At 35.4% G+C, this 23,317-nt stretch overlaps 1 protein-coding gene across 1 annotated transcript in view; it reads left to right on the top strand.

Annotated features, from left to right (window-relative positions):
* Window positions 1-23,317, top strand: part of MS3_00005028 (uncharacterized protein) — a 60,598-nt gene that overhangs the window by 17,633 nt on the left and 19,648 nt on the right. The window contains exons 10-16 of the mRNA XM_051213040.1: window positions 2,405-2,658; window positions 4,067-4,237; window positions 9,988-10,312; window positions 11,406-11,461; window positions 12,667-12,896; window positions 14,859-15,305; window positions 18,426-18,654. Coding sequence (XP_051068974.1) covers window positions 2,601-2,658; window positions 4,067-4,237; window positions 9,988-10,312; window positions 11,406-11,461; window positions 12,667-12,896; window positions 14,859-15,305; window positions 18,426-18,654 — 1,516 coding nt within the window. The 5' untranslated portion in view covers window positions 2,405-2,600. The remainder of the gene's footprint in view (window positions 1-2,404; window positions 2,659-4,066; window positions 4,238-9,987; window positions 10,313-11,405; window positions 11,462-12,666; window positions 12,897-14,858; window positions 15,306-18,425; window positions 18,655-23,317) is intronic.

Genomic DNA, 23,317 nt, shown 5'->3' with positions numbered 1-23,317 from the left:
TGATTTCATTCATTCATATGATCAATATCATTAATTTTTCATCATATTCACAAAGTTTCAATACAAAATTAATCAGCATTGATCACAAATGAATAGATTTGGATGATAATGTACGAGATCTTATTCCAAGAAAAGTAACCTGTTGAGAGAAGAATAAAACGATTGTAAATAAATAAAATCAATGAATCAGTAATAATAATAATAATAATAATAATAATAATAATAATAATAATAATAATGTACCCTTAAAGTTCTGTGTTTTTCAATTGTGCAATTTGATTTTCTACTTTGCTTGATAAAATTCACCAAAAAAGTCTTGAAATGCGTACTCTTCACAACGGTTTGTCTTCAAGTGGCTGCCATGTATATACATATATATCCTCTCTGTGATCACAGAACACTTCATTGATATAAATTTACGTTATCTTTCTAATAGGTACTTATTTTAACCCTGTCCTCGTTACTATTAGCAGTTTACTCAAATACTTAGCTTAATTTCCCAATATGCAAGTATTGCAATTAACTCCTCTTTTGTAGATTTGCTCTAACTGAGTAATTACCAAATATATGTACTTATTTGTCATTGTAAAAAGTTTGCAGACTATTGCACGATGCTTAACACTGGAAAACTCTAATCGGAACACTGAATCTGTTTACATTATTTCCCACCTTTATCCTTTGAAAAATAAGAGACGAATATATTACAATTCGTGTGTCTTATGTATTCAGTAAGCAATTAGAAGGAGTAGAAAAGTTTGCGTATTTGAACATTTATGTAATTGGTCGTGGTGTTGATGTAAGTTATAAAATCGATTTACATGTAGTGAAATGGAGAGCAACTTATGCCAGTCTGAGCCATCTTTAGCATCTTTATGATGTTAGTCTGGCTATAAAAAGTCGTGTTTACAAGGCGTTGTTGAAGGCAATGTCGCATTATGTCCGGAAAACCTGACCTCCGAGTTGGGGATGTTATGTGACTATATGTTTAAAGATTGTTGTCTACAGAAGGTTGCTGATGTTCAGTAGTAGCACTGTCAGTTATCCGAAGGTTCAGCAACATGTATCCGGACACAGCAACAATAATTCAATTGGTGTGACTACCTTGAAACATCGACCTTGATGGCTTTGTTATGTACTACGAATGCTGTCACAGGGTAGTCCACATCGTGCATTATTTGCTGTCACTGAGACTGGTTTGAAAAAACGGAGAGTTGGTCAGTTTATGATATGGTGCTGTGGTATGAAGTAAACCTATACTGGACTGGCATCTGTCAGTCCTTCCCGACCTCTGGTTGTAGTCTGTGAGATGATGCAACACAGTGACATCATTTAGGATAAAAGCCAGCAGCTACATGAGTGGCATACACAACAATAAAACTTGTTAGGGTTAGTAGATTTATTTATTTATATTTATTCATTTGAACACATAAGTATTGGTACAGGGGGCACCAGATACATATGCGCCACACAATAACAATGAGAATGGGAAGAGATAAAGAATGTAAGGTGCGTAAAAAAAGAACACTAACGACCAAAAATTAGTGTATAGTAGTGAAACAACAATAATAATGGAAGAAACAGAAAAATACAACCGGAAAGAATTCTTTAAGTTAAAGAACTTACAGCTACTTTTTATGAAGAAAGCAAAATAAGATTACAGCAGGATCGCCACTGGCTTCTATCTGAGTCACATCTGATGACGTCTCTAGCCACTGTGTTGGACCATCTCTAGGACCCCAACCAGGGAGTCTTGAAGGACCAACAGAAGCCAGTCCTGTGCAGCTTTCTTTGATACCACGACACCATGTCACACACTGACCACCTCTCTGCTTTTTCCAACCAGTCCCAGAGTCGGCAAATAATGCACGACGTGGAATTCTCTGAGATGACATTCGCAGAACCTAAGTTGATGTTTCAAGATAGTGACACCAATTGAACTATCGCCTCTGCGCCCGAACACACGATGCTGAACCTCTGCATTACTAATATGGTGTTGCCACCGGATGTCAGCAATTCTTCGGAGACAACGATGATCAAGCATAAAGAGTCGTCTAACATCCTCAACTCGGAGAGGCCAGATCTCACAAGCATATAGCAGAACTGCTCTCACCGATGCGTTGTAGACCCGACCTTTTACAGCCAGACTGACATCACGAAGGCGCCAAAGATGCCTCAGATTGGCATAAGTCTCTCTATCGCTTTCACCATACATGAATTAATTTCATCACTCACGCCACCAGCAGCACTTATGCAGCTACCTAGATACACGAACTTCTCGACTACTTCTGTTATTTAATTATTTTGATATGATATAGTGGAGTTTTTATTTATATTTTGAATTGTTTTCGTTATTTATGTAACTTTCAGAGTGTTTTAATTTTATTTTATTGTGACCATGTTCTAGAGATAGTCATGGATCTCTTTATGTTTCTTAAATCTATAGTTGGCATATACATGAACCCAAATGTCAAAAAATAATAGAACCTACGAGAAATTCGTATTTAATTCATGAAATACAATCTAGCAGTTTAAAACTTCAATGTGAAGTAAATTATTTGAATCCTGCACAGTGTTATCAAGCCTATGTTGAAATACGTACAATGTTTAATTCAGAGGGAGCACTTAGTCAAGTATTTACCTTTCAAACAAAACAAGACAGTAAATAGATGAAAATTTATTCATATTTTTAATTATTTAAGACTACGTAGTAATTTTTGTGCATTTATAATAAATGGCGTTATTAATTGTTAGTCAGAATACTTCGTTATTTAAGCCATGAAACCTGTCTTTCGGTCCAAATTTTCCTTTCTATCAGTTATTGGTATCTTACGTACGTGTTTACACTTTATAATAACTTATCAGTTTCACTTCCCTCACTTAATGCTATATGAACAGCTAATAAATTTGTATTATAGCTAACAATGAAATCCGCGACTCATGTTTCTTTCTATTTGAAACTTGTCATTGTACATACTTGTCACTTCCTAGTATCGATTTTCATATTGAGACTCGAATTCTGTACTTTTCACTTCCAATATCAATGAGCTATTCATTGAGCTGTTAATTCTAATCAAATGCTGTCCTTAATATCGATAACAGGAAAATTGGAACATTTGCATTTATAAATGAACTGTTTTTCGACTGATGAAGCAAAAAAAATTATTCAGAAATTCAAACATGCTCATGGAGTTACTGAACAAATAATTCATCAAACAAAATATGCTTACCTCGTTGAAAAGGAATCAATCCTTTAACCAACTGATAGTTGGATAGTAAATAAGCATTTTTTTATGTCATATCACTCAACTTGTTCAACTATTGGTTATGATAATCTTTCTGACACAAACTAGATAGCAGACATTTACCCATATCCCTCAGTTTAATAATACTGTGGACTGATGCCACTTTTTAGATTGACCTCCCTCAATTTTCTTCGAACCTGTTCATACTAACACACTAAGCAACATTACTTGTGAAGGCGGGTGGTGGTTAGAAATATGTAGCTAATGTCCTGTCTTACTTAATTTATCGCGAGTGACAGTCTCATCAACCGATTTTACAACTTTGCCTGATCTTCTGCATCTAACTTCAACGTTTTTCACTCTGTGATCCCAACATACTCGTACAATGCTTTAAAAACAACTATGATGGAATACTAGTGATCTAGGACTACACTCTACTTTGAAAAAACTACATTTGACAGCTGTAAATGAAACACAGTGTACTGTTGCGTTGTAGAGTCGTTTCTTCATTGGTAGACTTGATTTTTTTTTAAAAAATTGACAATTTTTTTATTCAATCCACTTTCTACGATCGTTTATACTATGATCCGTTTTTTTATATTTTGAGCATATGAATAAATCAATACTAAGTTAACTCCTCCTCATAACGCGCTTTATCATCATGGTGGTAAAGCTTTGTTAAATTATCATCTTCATAGTCTTCAAGTTGTACTACATTCGTTAGTTTTTTTTCCTTCTTCTACATAAAATAACTCGATGATTTCAGTAGTAAGAGACTTAATAAATGTTTCACCTAATCGTTCTTATTTTTATTCATTTCATAGAACCTAGCAGTCCAATTGATTTTCATGCTTTTTCATTAAATTCAAATAAAATACAATTGTATTGGAATGCTCCAGATAATCCAAACGGTCAAATTGTAGAATATCATCTTTGGTATAGACGTTTATTTGTAAATATTTCATCCTTTGATAATGATATTTCTTGTACAGATGGTAAATTGAATCAATATTTCTTTAAAGTAATTTGTTTATATTAATACCTACTTTAGTTTTATATACTTTGCACTACTTAAAATCGACTTTATCTTAATCAATATTACTGTGTAAGAAGTTTTTTACTAACTTCCTAAGTAAACGGTGTGTAATACATCTTCATGCTCACTAGTGTATAGTGTTTGTAGGCTTACTGGTAAAGAGGATAGCAGTAATTGACTTTACAAAACATTTACTTTCAAATTTCTAAATTCCAGACAACCATGAATAATGGTTATCTTTATCTTTGAACAATATATCCTTAAATCTTGTATCTTCCGGTTATTTTATTTTCAAGGAAAAGAGAAATCTTTGAATTTAAAGCGATTAACTATTGATTCTAATTACTGTATTTACAAATACTACTACATAAAAGTAATCAAAAGGAACGAATTATTGAACAGTGAGCTTAAAGGATTTGGTAGTAGAAGGGGATGAGGAAACCTCTCTCTCTCTCACACACAGTTGTAGCCTATTTTCGGTAATATTATTCAACATTTGCAACTACTAATATCCATCAAATTTTGTGTCAAAGCCAAAAGTCTTTCATTTTTCACATATTAAATGATATGTCTTGATGTATAACCACTCTTGAGTTTTTTGTCCTTGATTATTTTTTCGACACTTACATAGCTAGGATGTTTTGCACATATGTGACAAATATAATAATCTTTTTCGTACACATGGATCCACAAACTTATCGTTCAAAATTTGTGTAATCACGATCATTGGAAGTTTTTTGAGACGATTATGATTCAGAACTTGAATTCTTCGCATATCATTAGTAGGCGTGTCCAACAGTCATGAAAAATATAACACAGCTTACTTCTATCTTAAGTCCCCAATGGACTTCAATAGTCTTATGTCAAAATGTCTTTGGCTCACATTAGCCAACAGAATCCATTCGCCTAAATTGGATGTAGTCAAAGCATTTTTATATCTTTTTGGTTGAGATCATGAATTAATTGATGTTAGACCACCGCTGGAAACCTGGAAGCACTGGACGGCCGTTTCGTCCTAGTATGGGACTCGTCAGCAGTGCGCATCCACGACCCCGCACCCCGCGGGATTCGAACCCAGGACCTACTGGCTTCGCGCCTGAGCACTTATCCATTAGACCACTGGGCCGGCATCCAATGGTGTTAGTGTCTAACATCAACCAATCCACGAAATTGCGCGACCACCTTCCATTGTACTGAGGTAGATACCTGTCTCTACCCGACACGGATTAGCTCCACTGGTCACGACTTCTCACTAGAACTCCGAGAATTCCCTCACGAAGCTAGTCACTAGTGAGCACATGTTAATTATCAGTATGGGGGTTGTGGAGATTGTTAAGTTTTTGGTTGAGATCATGAATTAATTGATGTTAGACCACCGTTGGAAACCTGCCGTCCAGTGCTTCCAGGTTTCCAACGGTGGTCTAACATCAATTAATTCATGATCTCAACCAAAAACTTAACAATCTCCACAACCCCCATACTGATATTTTTATATCATCAGCTTATGTTTGAAGGCCATCTTGCTTTCGCTTTGTTCTTAGCGTCGTTTGTACATTCCGAATCAACTATAAGATATCTGTCAGAAGAGGAGTTCAATAGATTGAGAGTGAAAGTATATTTTTTTTTAAAACGTTTGCACTACCCGTTGGTTACGGCTCCACACTAAACTCCGTGAATTTTTTATTATCCTATGCTCTCACTAGTGACCAACGTTGAGAGGAAATCTCCAGTCCCATGAAGGAACCGTGACCAGTCAAGCTTATCCGCGTCGGGAATGCGAAGGATACCCACCAAAGACAATGTAGGATGGTTGCGCAATATCGTGGATTAATTTAATTTAGAGTTGTTCACCATTGGATACTGTCTCAATGGTCTGGTTTACATGTTTGCATCCAATTGCGAGACCGACGTTCATAGGTTCTGTTTCCAGCTTTTTGGTTATGGATCCGCGTTGCTGAGGAGTTACACACTAGGATGTAGCGGCCTACCAGTACTTCCAGATTTGTATTGGTAGTCTAGCTATGAACAATTCGTGGCTTAACCTATTAAAATTCTACAATCTCGATAAGTCCTTATATACGAATCGTATGTTTATTTGGTAAACAAAGTTAGTTATAGTCAAAATATCAGATATATTTAATTGTTACTTACTTACGCCTGCTACTCCTCGTGGAGGAGCATAAACAGCCCAACAGCAATCTCCATTCAACTCTGTCCTGGGCAATTCTTTCCACATGCTAATTATTTCTTTTATGTCTGCTTCCAATTATCCGTGCAATGTGTTCTTTAGTCTACCACTTTCCCGTCTACCCTCACCATTCCAAGTTAGCCATTGCTTCGTAATGCAGTTTGGTAACTTCCTCATAGTATGTTCCATCCACTTCCAACATATTTTCTAATTTCCTGTTCAGATGGAAGCTGGTTTGTCCTCTCTCACAGTAAGCTGTTGCTCATGGTAACTGGTCAACGGATATTTAGTATCTTGCGTAGACAACTGTTTATAAATAATTCTATCTTTTTGATGATGGTTGTAGTAGTTCTCCAAGTTTCAGCTCCATACAATAGAACTGTTTTGACGTTCGTATTGAAGATTCTCACTTTGATGTTGGTTGACAGTTGTTTCGAGTTCCATTTGTTATTGAACTGTACGAATGCGGTCCTTGTCTTGCCAATCCTCACCTTTATGTCTGGATCAGATCTTCCTTGTTCATCGATGATGCGTGAAGGATTCCACATATTCCAGAGCTTCTCCGTCACATGTGATTGTGTTGGTGTTCACCGTGTTGTATATGAGGATATTGCTTCTTCCTTTGTGTATGTTGAAGCCTACTGATATAGAGGCTGCTTCTACACTAGTTGTCTTCATCTGCATTTGTTTGTGTGTATGGAATAGAGGAGCCAGGTCGTCTGAGAAGTTCAAATCTTCTAATTGATTCAGAGCTATCCATTGTATTCCGTGTTACCTCTCAGATGTAGAGATTTTCATAATCTAGTCGAACACCAGAAGAAAGAGAAGGAGGGAGAATAGGCAACCTTGTCTGACTCCGGTCCTTACTTGGAATGCGTCTGTCAGTTGTCCTTCATGCACGACGTTGCAGTGTAGTCCATCGTATGGATTTCGTATGATGTTGACGATCTTCTAAGGCACACCATAATGCAGAAGATGTTTCCATAATGGTCTATCTACACTGTCAAATGCTTTTTCATAATTAAGGAAGTCTATGTATGATGATGAGTTCCACTCAAATGATTGTTTCGTAGTAAGCACGTTGATCTATTTTATTATTTGTATACTTGCTGTGATTTAGACATTTAATCCACTATGTATAATTATGTATGAGTCTCATGGAGCGCGTGTCTGTATATCGATCTTTATGTATTCTCTCATTGGTAGTAAGCACGCAAATATATCTTGTTTCCGTGTGTGCTTGGTTTCTGTACGCTTGCGGATTTTACTAACCTTTGAAAATAAACTATCTCTACGACTGGTGTTCAAGCTTTTGGTTGATGCCGAACAAATTTATAATGCTAGTAGAAGATTTAACCTACGTAAATACTCACGTAACAGGATACTATTTATTGGAGTCAGTTATCGAGGAAATTAGCCTCTACAGTTCAACGATGATCCGTAGTATGGTGATTTGGTCTGCGCACGACCTATGCTTACGGGATCCAGTTTGTTGATCTTGAAGTTGGGCGTCTACTGAATCTTTCATCCGGTTCAACAACACTGTCGAAAACCTTTCATGGTACTGACAGTAGTGTGATGCCTCTGTAGTTCTCACATTTGTTCAGATCTTTCTTTGGTGTCTTGATGAGGTGTCCTCGTTCCCAGTCCATCGGCACTTGTTCTTCCTCCCAATTCTTCCTGAATACAATGTGAAGCATATTTACATTTACTTCTATGTGTAACTTCAGAGCTTCACTCGGTATATTATCAGGTCCTGCTGCTTTCCCTCTCTTGATTTGTCTGGTGGCCATCCTGATTTTTCTGGTCGTTGATGGAGCGACATCTATGGGAAGGTCCGTAGGTGCCGCTTCGATGTTCAGTGAATTCAATGGTGTTGGTCTGTTCAAGAGTTCCTCGAAGTATTCTACCCATCTGTTCCTCTGTTCTTTAATTTCAGTGATTGGGTTGCCTTCTTTGTCCTTGACCGGCCTCTCTGGTTTACAATATTTCCCTGCTAGTTTCTTCGTTGTGTCATATAACTGTCTCATATTTCTTTCTCTTCCAACCTTTTCTGATGTCTTTGATAGTTCTTCCACGTACTTCTTATTGTCGGCTCTAATGCTCTTCACTTGCTTGTTTGCTTAAATGTATTCAGCTTGTGACTTGACATTCTTCGCTCTTGTTTGACTGTTGTTAATTACTGTCTTCCTGTTCTTTCTTTCTTGAATCTTGTCCAGGGTTTCGGTAGAGATCCACTCCTTATGATGATGCTTCTTGCAACCCAGATCCTCCTGACACGTTGAAGTTAATGCTACTTTGGTCCCTTTCCAGTTGTTCTTCATAGTAGTTTCTTCTTCTTTGAGTAGATCCTTTAAGGCTTGGTACCTGTTGTTGAGAGTTATCTTGAATCAGTTTTGTCAGTATGTCGAAGGTCGACTGTATTGAACCTTTATAATGCTGTTTCTCCTGTTGTCCAGTGTTTCTTTAGCTTCACTTTCATCTTGGCCACATCCATGTGGTAATCTGAAGCTATTTCAGCTCTTCTCTTAGTTCTCACCTCTTCCATTAACCTTTTGAATTTTTCACTGATGCAAATATGATTTATCTGTTTCTCTGTGGTTGTACCCTGGTGAGACCCGTGTAGCTTTGCGTATACTTTTGTGTGGGAATATTGTGTCACCTATAATCAATTTGTTCAATGCACACAAATGTACCAATCTGTCACCATTCTCGTTCAACTTTCCCATTCTGTCTATGCCGTGCCATATCATCATATCTAGTATTGTCCATTCCAGTTTTGGCGTTTAGGTCTCTCATGAGGATGGTGAGATCCTTTCTTGGACACTTCTCTATGATCGGTTGCAGTCTCTCATAAAACTGATTTTTACTGTCGTCGTTGCTATCATTTGTGGATGCATAACACTGGATGATATTCATTGTGATCCCCTCCTTCTTTGTTTTGAATGATGCTTTGATGATTCTGGATCCATGAGATTCCCATCCCACAAGTGCATTTCGTGCTACTTTGGACAGCATTAGAGCAACTCCCTGAGTGTGTAGAGCATTTTCTTCCTCGCGACCGGAGTATAGCAACATCTCTCACGTATCTAGCCTTTGTTGTCCAGCTTGGGTCCAATGGGTTTCGCTGATTCCCAGTACTGCCAAATTGTATCTCCTCATTTCCGTTGCTATTTGACTGGTCTTCCCGGTCTACCACATTGTCCGGATGTTCCATGTAACTATAAATATTGTTGCTCTGGTTGTTAGAAGAAGCATCGGTCTCGTGACTTCTGAAGAATCTCGGCTTTCATCGTGAGACATTATAATTCTACCTTCAACTCCTAGGGTAGAGTTTAAATGGTTTAATTTGTTTAATCTGGTTGATGCTTATTTAGTAAGGTTGTTTTGTACGGGATGAGTTTGCTGACTCCATGCCCAACCCTCCTCCTTTACCCGGGCTTGGGACCGGCAGTAACTCTAAAAGAGCTACAGGTGGAGTCATTTTTAATTGTTATCGCATGTTAATTGTTTTTTTATAGGTCGTTCATCTCACTTAATCGGTTCATCAACTACTACACATGGAAACGTAAAAAATAATCAAAATTCAAATTCACATGCAAATGTTTCTAAAACTGTCAAAGGAATATGTTCATGCACTAGTTGTGCTGCATTTTGTTTTAATCCATCAATGCATCTGTCGAACACGGATAAAGATAGAAATCCACGTCAAAGTAGTATATTTAATAGAAAAACTGCTATAACTGATCAATACAATGGGGACTATGAGAAAACAACGAGAGTTGAACGCCTTGATATGATTCGTTTTGAAGATTCTTTACAAAATTTACTATTATTTCCGAGAATGTAAGTTTATCCATTGAACTTTTATGTTGACTTTTATTCATTATGTTACTAATCTATTTTACAAACTACCTATCTGAAGCTACCGAACAGCAAAGTTTACTCTATAACCTTTTATTTAAATTCTATCATTCTAATAAGAAATTGTGAAATTTTTTATCTTAATTATGGTGGTACCTTTCGAGGACGTGCTATGTTGCCTTACTTCTTCAGCTTTACCAAAGATTTATTTTTAAATGGTAACACTTTCTCCTATATTTCTATGGTTAATTCCCTGTTTCGTAGACCATTTAACGTAGACAGTGTTCACAAATGACATACAGGATGTGAACATCGTGAGGAATTGCCAAATGTAAGATAGCAATGTACGACTAGTTTTTATTGACACTTGCTTCGAAAATAAGAAGTATATCAGCTAAATATGGTAGTTTTTCTACTGCTGTGAGGAGTATTATCTACAACGATCAATTGATCTGCGAATAAAATTTAGAATATACACATGACTCATATCATACTTATTGATTTAAACCAGCTATAAACACTATAGTCAATCTAGTAAACCATTAAGAGGAGAGTATACTGAGTAGCACTCCTTTATGTACCATCCTACGGCTGTTCAGTAATGCTATTAAGACTGTAATACACATGCAAGTCGCAGGTTTTTGGTAATTGAAACCTTTGTATCTTCTGTTGTCTCTAAGTCATGTGTTTTACATATCAATCTAATCCTAAAATCATTCTACGTTGGATTCGATCTAAGAATAATTATAAAAGACTTTATACCAGTTTATCAGCTTACTTTCCATCAGTTCTATACAGAAGAATTTAACATTCTTCACCTGGTCCTTTTAGTTTTAGAACTGTAGTTACTTCCATGAGTCGTCATTAAATATTATAATACATGTTCATTGTTTATTTCGCTCACTCTCTGCTCTTTATTCTTTTTGTTGTTCTCTCTTTAAGGTGTGTTTGTGTTATCTATTATGTTTGTTTTCACTTTTTATTTTTGCCTAATATTCACACACTTTCTTAGTGTGATTGTGATCTGATGTATTTATTTCTGAAAATTCATATTTTACATTTATTTCCTTCTTAGAAAATCACCTGTAAAGATTCGTGGAAAAAGAAGAATAAGAATTGATGATTTTAATTGTAAGTTTTCAGTTGAATTTTTTAGCATCTTCAATAAATTTTGACAGAGTATTTCTTTTGTGAATATTCAATTTTTCCGAAAGATTATCAGTCTTAGTGATCATTTTTAATATAGAAGACTTTGTGTATGTTCTAGAGGTTTCATAGTTTAAATCATGAACTAGTCTTAGCTTTGACTGGCTTCGTAAACTTTAAAGAACTGGATGGTTGTTTTGTTCTATTAAGAAACTCCTCACTAGTGCACATCCATAACCCTCTATTCGGGAATCGAACTCAGGACCTTCGATATCGCGAGTGAATACTTATCTTTTAAATCATTGAGGTGACATCCAACAGTATTATTTATTCAATAAACACTGACAATGGTTTCTTTTAATAATCATATCGATAAAACACTCAAACAACTGCTAATGCTAGCCGCATTTCTTGAATATTCAACTAAACAAATAGTTGATGTGTGTCATTAATTATATGTGTACTAATGATACATGTTTGGATCGTAATACCGAGCATCAAATATTAAAATTTTAAACTCATTTCGTGTTTCAGTTTCCGAATTATTATTTACAATGTACATTTTCTCTTTGTTACTAAACTGATTATTGGAAAATATTTGAAGCTCCAGTTTTAAACTGTATTTTGGTTGGAGAACATAGTTAGTATGGCTTTGGTGATAAATCGCGCTAGCTTATACTTATTCATCCTCTTGGTGAATTTTTGTTCTCTGAGCTGGATAGTCTGAACGCGGAACTTTCACTGTTCTTTTGAACGACATCATCAGTACAAACGTCAGGTAGAAGTTGTTTAAAAGAACGGTTAAGGCTCCACGACCAGACTATCCAACTCAGAGAACAAAACTTCATCAAAATCATCTACCTGAACCACAAATCTTCTCCATAATCTTATTCATTCTCTAGATTTTGCGTTTTTCTTTGATTTCATGCTTCTCATTCCCAGTTTTCATTCATTCATTCATTTCTTCAATCGTCTTTTATACTTATACTCTTACCACACTAGCAACTTGATCTAAATGCAAAATTATGCTCGGTTCTAAATTCTCTATATAACTAAATTTCATTACTCCACTACATTGTATGGGTTTCTGACCATTCATTTAATCTTTTTGTCTAGTATAATCGTTTGTTCCGGTCTTTCCGTATTTCTAATATATTTTAATATATATATATATACCGTTTGAATTTCAGCTTTGCACTTCAGTAAAATGGAACAGCGTGATTACGATCATTATCCACTTAAATGGGATGGTCATTTACGAATCAGTGTCAATTCAAATACTGTTGAGAATACTGAATCAATTAACAGTAATATCATAGGTGTATCTGTTGATGGATTACATCATTATACAGAATATTTATTTGTTATATCAGCATGTCATTCACCGCATGATACCAATGGGGAACCATTGAATACAAATGTAATTGTTTTCTTAATACACTAATTACCTCATCACATGTATTATTACTGTTATCAGTAATTTGGTTTTGGTCATTGCACTTTATGAGTTATATAAAATTTGTATTATGAATCGTTTAAAAAAGTGACTTCTTTATGTGAACCAGGCGCGATGAATGAAAGTTCTGCAATCAGACTATTCATCCCAGGAAACACAACATAACCAAAAAAAATTTAATTGTTACATCACTCGAACTAACAACAGCTAGGTGCAGCTGTTGAAAAATATTTTAAAAAAACAATTGACAGTCTTTTCATCTTAGTGTTTAAGATTCCTCAGTAGTAAGCATTCATGATTTCGCACTTGTGAAACTGATATCATCTGCCACAGTTTATCCCTTTATCTCATCGTTTTTGGCATATTTACTATAACCAGAATCAGAGAAAAATCTAGGAAACATCGGATTGTACGGAAAGAATAAATCCCATACTCTCAAAAAATCGTTTATACATTCAAACTTCATCTCTTATGTTTGATTAGTAGTATACAAAAGACAACCTGAATTCGAGTCATTTCCGCGCTATTTATTTTTGACTTACCTATATTATGAGTATAGTTAACTGAACATTAATGGTCGATAACTAGTTTCAAATGTTCGTTTGATCAGTGTTTGATATATTTATCGACATGTTTCGTGAAAACATACTGATCTATCACTCAGTATTCACAACTAAGCGTTAAAATTCGTCTGGAATTAGAAAGATACTAGTATAAAGATAATAATAGAAATGTTTTCTGTCAAAGCACCACGAGTTTGTTATTGGTATTACATAATACCATCTTCTCTGTGATATTCAAGTAACCGAAAAATGAATTTTTCATAGAAGCATAGCTGTTCCACATAATCGATGCTTCATTATTATCATCAATCTGAAAATCCACTCCAATTTTTCTTTGTTATTCAAAGTTATCATCGTTATGGGACTCTAAATGTGTACTTGCTGCTTTGTGACTTTTGGAGATATATATGATACGCATAATCAATGGTTGGATAAAACATCGATAAATTAATCTGAAGTTTATCTAAAAAAAGACCGAGTGAATTACTTCGGAAAGTTAATTTATATACCTAATAGTTAAAGCATAAATCCATGTTGTAACTCGGCCATACTTCATTCAGTACGTTACGCATCTCATAGTGGATGCATTTAAGTTGACTAGCTTAGTTTTGTCTAATTGCATAGGTCAATCAAATCACTTTCAAATACTATTCACTGGTATCTAGACGAAACTAGTTCTAGATTTGATAACATCGGAAAACTGTATTCGCACAAAATATCAACCAATATACAGCTTACAATCAATTGATTCACAATTTTTCATCCTAATAGTCACTGTAGTGCTTTTTTTCCGACAAAGTTTTTCTCTCAAGCAAAGATGGATTGGGGCTAGCAGTAGAACTCAGAACTCGCGTTTCATCCTATCTGGGATTCGTTGGTTGGATTTACCTACATCCCAGAGTTGATGTTCACTCTGGGACTCGAACCCAGTAGCTAGGTGGGTCACACGATGGTATTTGAAGCCAATGGTACTGGGTTGGAGTCCCGGAGTAAGTGTCAGCTCTGGGATGCATGTACATCCAGCCAACAAATCCCAAATAGGACGAAACGCGCGTCATGGATTCCATTACCAGCCACCATCTATCTCTGCTTATAATGCTTGTGATTTAAGGCAATATTGAGGCAATCTGTACAAGATGCATATATGCTAATAAGAGATTGATCAATTGCAGTCCTAAACATCAATGGAAAGATTCAAACAAACAATAAAAAATGAATTTTTATTAGTAACGTACCTGATGAAAGTTCATTATAAATTATCCTCTCAATCATTGTGTTTATTCAAGGATTTGTTCCATTCTCAAAATTAAAGATTATCATTATTAATACTACAAAATTTCCTTTTTTTTTTATACCCTCTTAGAATTTAACCTATTTCAATGAAAATAATTACAATGTTATTGTGGAAATGCCATGGTGCAGTACTCGAAGTATTATTCAACAACGTACAGATGCTTCTATCGGTATAGATGATATTGATTCTAATTCCATTCAGTTAATTGATGAAAATCTTATTACAAATATTAATAATAATTGTCTATCATCTGAATCATTATTATCATCATCAATGAAACAAGAATCAAATCTATGTAATCAAATGTTTAATTTCAATAATTCACAATATAATCACATTAAAATAGGAAAATTATCTTCTTCTCCTGCTAAAATATCAGTTAAACAATTAAGATGGAGGCCTCCAATACAACCTAATGGTTTAACATTGCGTTATTGGATTCGATATAGACGTTTAGATGGAGAATCAATATCTAATAAGCCGTCATCAATTTTATCCAATGATGGCAATCATGAAGTAAGTCTTATATTGATATAGATCAAATAAAAAAAAATTTGAATGATTTTTATCTGATTATCACCCAGAAATAGTTTTTTTTAATAATCTACAAGAGAGAAAAAGTAAATATAATGATTTCCCAATGTATACACTCATCACCGATTGAATCCTATCCTTAGTACACATATTGAAATCATATTATTCTATTCCACTGTGATAGTTTATGCCATCGACCACTGAAGTTATTGACTGTTGGCATAAATATTCACTCTTTATATTCCATTAGATCTTGACATGTAAAATTGTTTTATCCTTTTCTTTTCGTGAGTTCATCTCTTCTTCTAGAATCATATTTTATCTGGTGTTTTCTACTACTAATAAGGCTGCAATTTCTAATAATCCGATATTTATCTTGATAATTTTATATAGCTATGCTATTGTACTGTGGCATTTCAACCGATTCACATTTAATACAGGTTCTAAATTACTACTGACTGATTGTCTAACTAGGTTTTTTTTTCTGAACTTTTACAGTGCTCGTGGTTTTTCTTAGGCTTGATTTTTCAACGCGTATAACAAATATACTACCGTAAATCTTCCGAGTATTGATAATATGTACTCATACTAGATCTCATAATTCAGATATTATATTTTTTAAAAATTTCACAGTTTTTAATGTTTGGTTAATCTTCACATTCACATCCTCTCTCTTTATTATACTGTATTCTATCTCTTCTAATTTTTACTGAAGAACACATTACGGAAGGCAGTTTAGATTACGACTTGAATATTCTCGTTTGTAGAAAAACACTATGTGGTTTTATAAGAATATCCGTCAACATTTGAACGAATATTTTGACAAATACTGAGCGATGAGTATAATTTAAATAACAGTGTGGTGTGTGTTACTTATATTGACATAAGTAGTATATGACGTTAATCAGGAACAGAATGTATGGCAGCAGAGAGACAAAAGGATCGAACAGTAAAGAATGGAAACAGAATGCAACTTGTATGAAAATGCAAGAACAATTAAGTCTGAATCATTTTGAAGACAATTGGTGGACATTTTGCAAATTAACTATTTACTATTTGATTGTTAGATAAAGAAGATCAACAGAATGTTGTCTATGAAATCAATTGTCGTGATTGTTATGCAGATTAAGCGAAAGAAACATCTAGACAGTTGAATATTTGGTTGAAGGAACACAAACAATATTTAAAAAAATATTCTTAAATCCTTGGTTGATCTGAAAAAACTTGAGAATAGGTCGGTGGTAGCGTTACATAAGTTAGAAACAGGACACAAGATAAACTTCGCAAAAACCTAGATACTTTAGACAGGGTTTGGCACGTGTAAAGAAAGATGGACAGCAAAAGTGCTGTTTGTATGGGCCAATAAGATCAGTGCCTTGGCAAATGATCATTAACAAGTAATTGGACCCTATTTCTATCTAATCTTTTTATTTTACATCCACTGTTATTCTGATAGAAATTAAATATTTTAGCATTGCAATTGTGTATTTGATAGTTCTCATTTTAAATGCACATCGACATTTCATGAAAGTATTTTCAATTTGAACTTTTATTTTTACTTCATATAAAAAAAGATCAACACCTAATATCAACTATTAATAACTCAAACTTACACATACACATACTTTCATTCATTCACTTATTTATTTATTTGAACACATAGATATTGGTACAAGGAGGCACCAAATACATATGAACCACACAAATCTCATTCGATATGTGTAAGAGCTGTGATACTGCCCGGGTGCCCAAACCGAAGCAGGTGGTTTTCTTAGGAGGCCACAACCGGAGCCTTTGACCTAAACGTACGATCCACAAGGCAGTGAAGCATCGTAAGCAGATGCAGTCCCATGGTAGCTGGTGACCGACGATTGGTTCATACGCCATTTGTTCCTTCAGGATACTGGGGCCCATATGCACCATTGGTTTGGAATCAGGGTTTCCCAACTCCCCTCGGTGGACTCACCGTGTCCACTGACCCGGTTAAAGCGCCAGACATTCGCCTTTAGTTCTCTCGATTTCGTAAACAACACCCCCGCACGAGAAGGCAATGAGTAGGACTTCCTTGGCAGAGGCTATATACGCGTGGCCATTTGAGAGCATTTCGAGAAGGAGAACGGACTTTCTCCACTCTCGGCCGTACCAGGGCATTTGGGGGCATTCACTTATCTACCTTCCACATTGTGAACTTTTCACACCTTATTGACTTGTGTTACACCACATACCCAAGTTAACATCTGAATATGAATAGATAAACACAGTAAAAATTTGTTTGACTATTGAACATTATTTATCCTTTGATAAATTTGATTTTAATCATTACCCTGTAGAAGTTCAGACAAGTTTACTGGATAAAGCATTGGAACTAGTTAAGTTTCAATCTCTAAAATTATTTCAAATATACTTTTCACAAATAATTTTTTGTATGGTTTTTATTACTTAAATTAGCCGAAAATTTATGGTGCATTTTCTCGACAAACTTGATAGTATTTGACGGATAATTCCCATTTAAACACTAAAAACGAAGTTCAACGAATTTATTATCAACCTGTACAATTGTATATATATAGTATGTAGAGATTGTAGTAACTTTAAAAGTTGAATTCATGAGTCAGTCTAAGCTAGAAAACCATTGAAAACCTGAAAGCACTGGACAGTTATTTAGTCCTAGTACTATAAATTTAGTTGCTCTCATATATGGTATCACTATAAATCACGAACGTTGGACGGCTGTTTTGATCTTGTATGAGACTCCCTAATAATGCCCATTCCTGACATAACTTAGGGTCAAACCCAGGATCTTCAGATCGCATGGCGAGTTCTTAAACATTAAAATCACCAAATCGATCCCCAGTGATATAATTCCAACGTTAGTCAATTTATGATATAATGTGATTATCATAGAATGTTATTAATGATAACTGTTTCACTCCGAACATCTCTAAACAAGATTGATCTGTGATAATTACTGACTACAAATTAAATCGACTTTCAAAAAACATTTTTAAATAAATTTGAATTTCTTATCAGTAATGGTTTTTTTTTTCTATACAGAATTTTGTTTTGTCTATTCATTAATTTTATTCTTTGTTTCAATACTAGGAACCAACTTGGTCTTTAATATGTTTAAATGCCATTAACCTACCTATTATAATAAATCAAAATACTGTGACCGATCGTTATGTTTCTGTTCAATTATATGACCTGCGTTCCGGTGTTTATGAATTTCAAATTATGAGTGTTTCTTTAGCTGGAAATGGTTCATGGACTTCTGTTAAACGTTTCGAAGTGTTCGACACTAGTGTACATTCCACTTGGTATTTCTTAGAAAGTGAGTTTCTTTTCAAATAGTATTTGAAATTTTGTTGATAATTGCATTATTCTAATATATATATTTGAAAGATTGACATCCTTATCACTTTTTTCAAGTAATTATTTAAAACAAACTTTGTTTTATGATGAACAGAGTAAAATAGCTGCTAGCAATAGAATCCAATACGCGTGTTTCACTTTATTTGAGACTCGTCAGCCATGTGTATTTACAGCCCATTGTTGATTTTCACACTAGGACTCACTCAGTACCTTTCGCTTCAAACGCTACTTAGCTAGTGTGTACAGATAACCGCTAGCTTGTATAACGGGATGAATTTTAATATATTTGTATTGGTTGCTTGAATCTTTCCGTTGGTGTTATGGACTGCAATCTATCAGTCTCGTTAGGAATATGTGCATCATATTGATTTTTTTTCAAGTTAGAAGTATCTTATAAATTACATTGGATAGTGGCTGTCAGCGGATTCTGGGAAGTGCCTTTCATCATATTCGGGCCATAAATGGTTGATCAATTCCAGTCCATAACGTTAACAGGAAGATTCAATTAAATAATGCAAATGAATCGACTGTTCTTCTCACTTTCTATATTGCTGTGACAAAATCTTTTATATCATCAATAAAGGTTCTTTACTTCAAAACACATTTTACATCAGCTAGTAGCTACTATTCGACTTACATAGCTTTCTCTTATTGTTGGTAGTTCAAAATAAACTAACTAGATTTAGCTAGTCTAGGCGTTTATACTTGTTGATCTGAAGTTTCTCATCAGAGAAGCTCATTAATGATATTGATTTTTGTTGGTATGAAATTCAAACATATACTTCTATCAGAATGGGTTTTGTTGAGATTTTAGAAATTTCACAGATTGAAATCATGAGTCAGTTGAAGCTAGACCACCATTGAAGACCTGGAAGCACTGGACGGCCGTTTCGTCCTGGTATGGGACTCCTCAGCAGTGCGCATCCACGATCCCGCACCACGCGGGACTCGAACCTAGGACCTACTGGCTTCGCGCGCGAGCACTTAACCACTAGACCACTGAGCCGGCATCCAACGGTGTTAATGTCTAACTTCAACCAATCCACGAAGTTGCGCCACCGTACACCATTGCCTTCAGTGAGTTCCTATCTCACAACAGACCTGGTTGAACTCCACTGGTAACGGCTTCTCACTAGAACTTCGGGAGTTTTTCCTGAAGTCAGTCACTAATGAGCAGTTGATTATTATCAGAATGGGTTTTGTGGAGATTTTAGAAATTTCACAGATTGAAATCATGAGTCAGTTGAACCCAGTAGGTCCTGGGTTCGAGCCCCGCGTGATGTGGGATCGTGGATGCGCACTGCTGAGGAGTCCCATACTAGGACGAAACGGCCGTCCAGTGCTTCCAGGTTTTCAATGGTGGTCTAGCTTCAACTGACTCATGATTTCAATCTGTGATATAATTCTATGTTCGAATATTTGTCAGATTATGATGGCAATTTCAATCCAACCAAATCTATCGCGTTTGATTAAATTACAGTTTGTAAAAGTATTTAAAGTATAACTCTTATAAATGTGTTTGCATTTTTAATATTCTAATACCATTCGAAATATCCAACTTCTACCACACTCATCTTAGTACTTATGAATATTCTAACAAAGAATTATTCAACCAAACATCCATATATTGACGTGAAAGAGTGTATATTCCAAATACCGGTTGCAAAATTCTACTAGGGTTATTAAAATTTATATATTTGTCTTTCTTCGGTTATTGGAATTTTTTAATAAACGGAATACACCCATTATGACATTAAATAAGAAAGAAAGATTAGTTCAGCGAAGAGTTCTCTTTTCGGCGAATTCATTTTCAAAGCTGTACAATCGCAAATATATATACTTTTTTTTACAGGGTGATAATAATACTGATAATAAACTTCTGTTATACATGGTGACAGTGAGGTTAAATAAACAACGGTATTAGAAAAAAAATTTTTTTTAAACAAGGAAAGTTTGATAGTTAATGGCTTAAGTATTCATCGGGTAAGGATGGCTCTGCATGATAAAATAATAGAGATGAAATGTAATCGGAATGATCATGGAAATAAAAACAAACTGGTTGGGGGTAGAAGATTTGAAGGGAAGATGGAAGGTGAAGCAGGTGGCTGTAAAGGAACAAGAGTATGAAGAAAGAGAAAAAATTTTAATACATTAAGACCATGGTAAAAGAAGAGGTTGTACCAGTCTCTTTTGTACACAGAATTCTGGTTTTTCAAAATGTATGGCTATTGCCTCGGCAATGCAAAGAAGATGCAGTCTAATTGTCTTAGGAAGGCTTCTACTTACCTTGTAGATGACTTTGAACGCAGAGTCTGTCTTGATTGAGTGACCTGTGTTCACAAGGTGTTCGATTATAGAACTTCTTATTGATCCGTTGCCTCCAAAAGAATTCAAGAACATTGTCCGGCGTGGCTAAGAAGAGGAGGCAACGGCTCAATAAGAAGTTCTATAATCGAACACCTTGTGAACACAGGTCACTCAATCAAGACAGACTCTGCGTTCAAAGTCATCTACAAGGTAAGTAGAAGCCTTCCTAAGACAATTAGACTGCATCTTCTTTGCATTGCCGAGGCAATAGCCATACATTTTGAAAAACCAGAATTCTGTGTACAAAAGAGACTGGTACAACCTCTTCTTTTACCATGGTCTTAATGTATTAAAATTTTTTCTCTTTCTTCATACTCTTGTTCCTTTACAGCCACCTGCTTCACCTTCCATCTTCCCTTCAAATCTTCTACCCCCAACCAGTTTGTTTTTATTTCCATGATCATTCCGATTACATTTCATCTCTATTATTTTATCATGCAGAGCCATCCTTACCCGATGAATACTTAAGCCATTAACTATCAAACTTTCCTTGTTTAAAAAAAATTTTTTTTCTAATACCGTTGTTTATTTAACCTCACTGTCACCATGTATAACAGAAGTTTATTATCAGTATTATTATCACCCTGTAAAAAAAAGTATATATATTTGCGATTGTACAGCTTTGAAAATGAATTCGCCGAAAAGAGAACTCTTCGCTGAACTAATCTTTCTTTCTTATTTCTTCGGTTACATATTCGTATACGATTGTATGCGGTACATTGATATCCGTCTAGTCTCTGAAAGCCTTACGTATGAGTTGTTGCGATTATTTGATTATTTTAATTACAACCCACTGCTACTTAACGATTGTCGGTTTTGCAAACATCTTTTTTTTCAAACTTCTCAGTAACGTAAGCCTTTACCAAGTAACAATGTAACTTTCAATTGTTTAGATTATACTTACTTGATTGAAGAACTATCCACATCGACATGAGTAGGCTTTAATCATAATAAATATATGTGAAGTTTTCAATAGTGTTGTTGTGCCGGATGAGAAATTTACTAGACATTCAGCTTCGAGATCAGTAGACCGGATTCCGTAAGGATCGGTTGTGCACATACCAAATCGCTACACTACGCATCATTGTTGAGCAATCAGTTGAATGGAACTCGTCATCATACATCAACTGCCTTAATTATGAAAAAGCATTTGATAGTGTGAATAGATCATTATGGAAACGTCGTCTGCATTATGGTTGTTGGGATATTCAGGAAAATATCCCAAAAATTATTCTATTAAGTCTAATGCTATTCTTGGACTTGGAGATGGTATTGTTTTCTTATTGGTCAGTACTTATTACACGTGTCATTTTCCTACTGGTCGATATTGTACAATGTTATCTTCTATTTTATGGTACGACGTGGTCTGCTTGATTAGTATATAAACAGAGTGTGTTTGAAATATGATGATTCATATCTCCGAGGCTGAGACTTGTGTTCTGGACTCAACTGGCTCGGCTAGACAGGGAAGCGGGACCAATCAGAACCCTGGGCCGTTCTTAAGTGTTTGCGCGTCTTTGGTCCGATCGATAATTCGCTGTCCTCTAATCGGCTGCCGTCACACTTATAGTAATGGTGTATCTGAGAAGATCGTCAACATCATACGAAATCCATACGATGGACTACACTGCAACGTCGTGCATGAAGGACAACTGACAGACGCATTCCAAGTAAGGACCGGAGTCAGACAAGGTTGCCTATTCTCCCTCCTTCTCTTTCTTCTGGTGTTCGACTAGATTATGAAAATCTCTACATCTGAGAGGTAACACGGAATACAATGGATAGCTCTGAATCAATTAGAAGATTTGAACTTCTCAGACGACCTGGCTCCTCTATTCCATACACACAAACAAATGCAGATGAAGACAACTAGTGTAGAAGCAGCCTCTATATCAGTAGGCTTCAACATACACAAAGGAAGAAGCAATATCCTCATATACAACACGGTGAACACCAACACAATCACATGTGACGGAGAAGCTCTGGAATATGTGGAATCCTTCACGCATCATCGATGAACAAGGAAGATCTGATGCAGACATAAAGGTGAGGATTGGCAAGACAAGGACCGCATTCGTACAGTTCAATAACAAATGGAACTCGAAACAACTGTCAACCAACATCAAAGTGAGAATCTTCAATACGAACGTCAAAACAGTTCTATTGTATGGAGCTGAAACTTGGAGAACTACTACAACCATCATCAAAAAGATAGAATTATTTATAAACAGTTGTCTACGCAAGATACTAAATAT

This window comes from Schistosoma haematobium, chromosome 3 (assembly GCF_000699445.3).
Source record: "Schistosoma haematobium chromosome 3, whole genome shotgun sequence".
Taxonomy (NCBI): Eukaryota; Metazoa; Platyhelminthes; class Trematoda; order Strigeidida; family Schistosomatidae; genus Schistosoma; species Schistosoma haematobium.
This window is presented reverse-complemented; position numbering and strand designations above follow the sequence as displayed.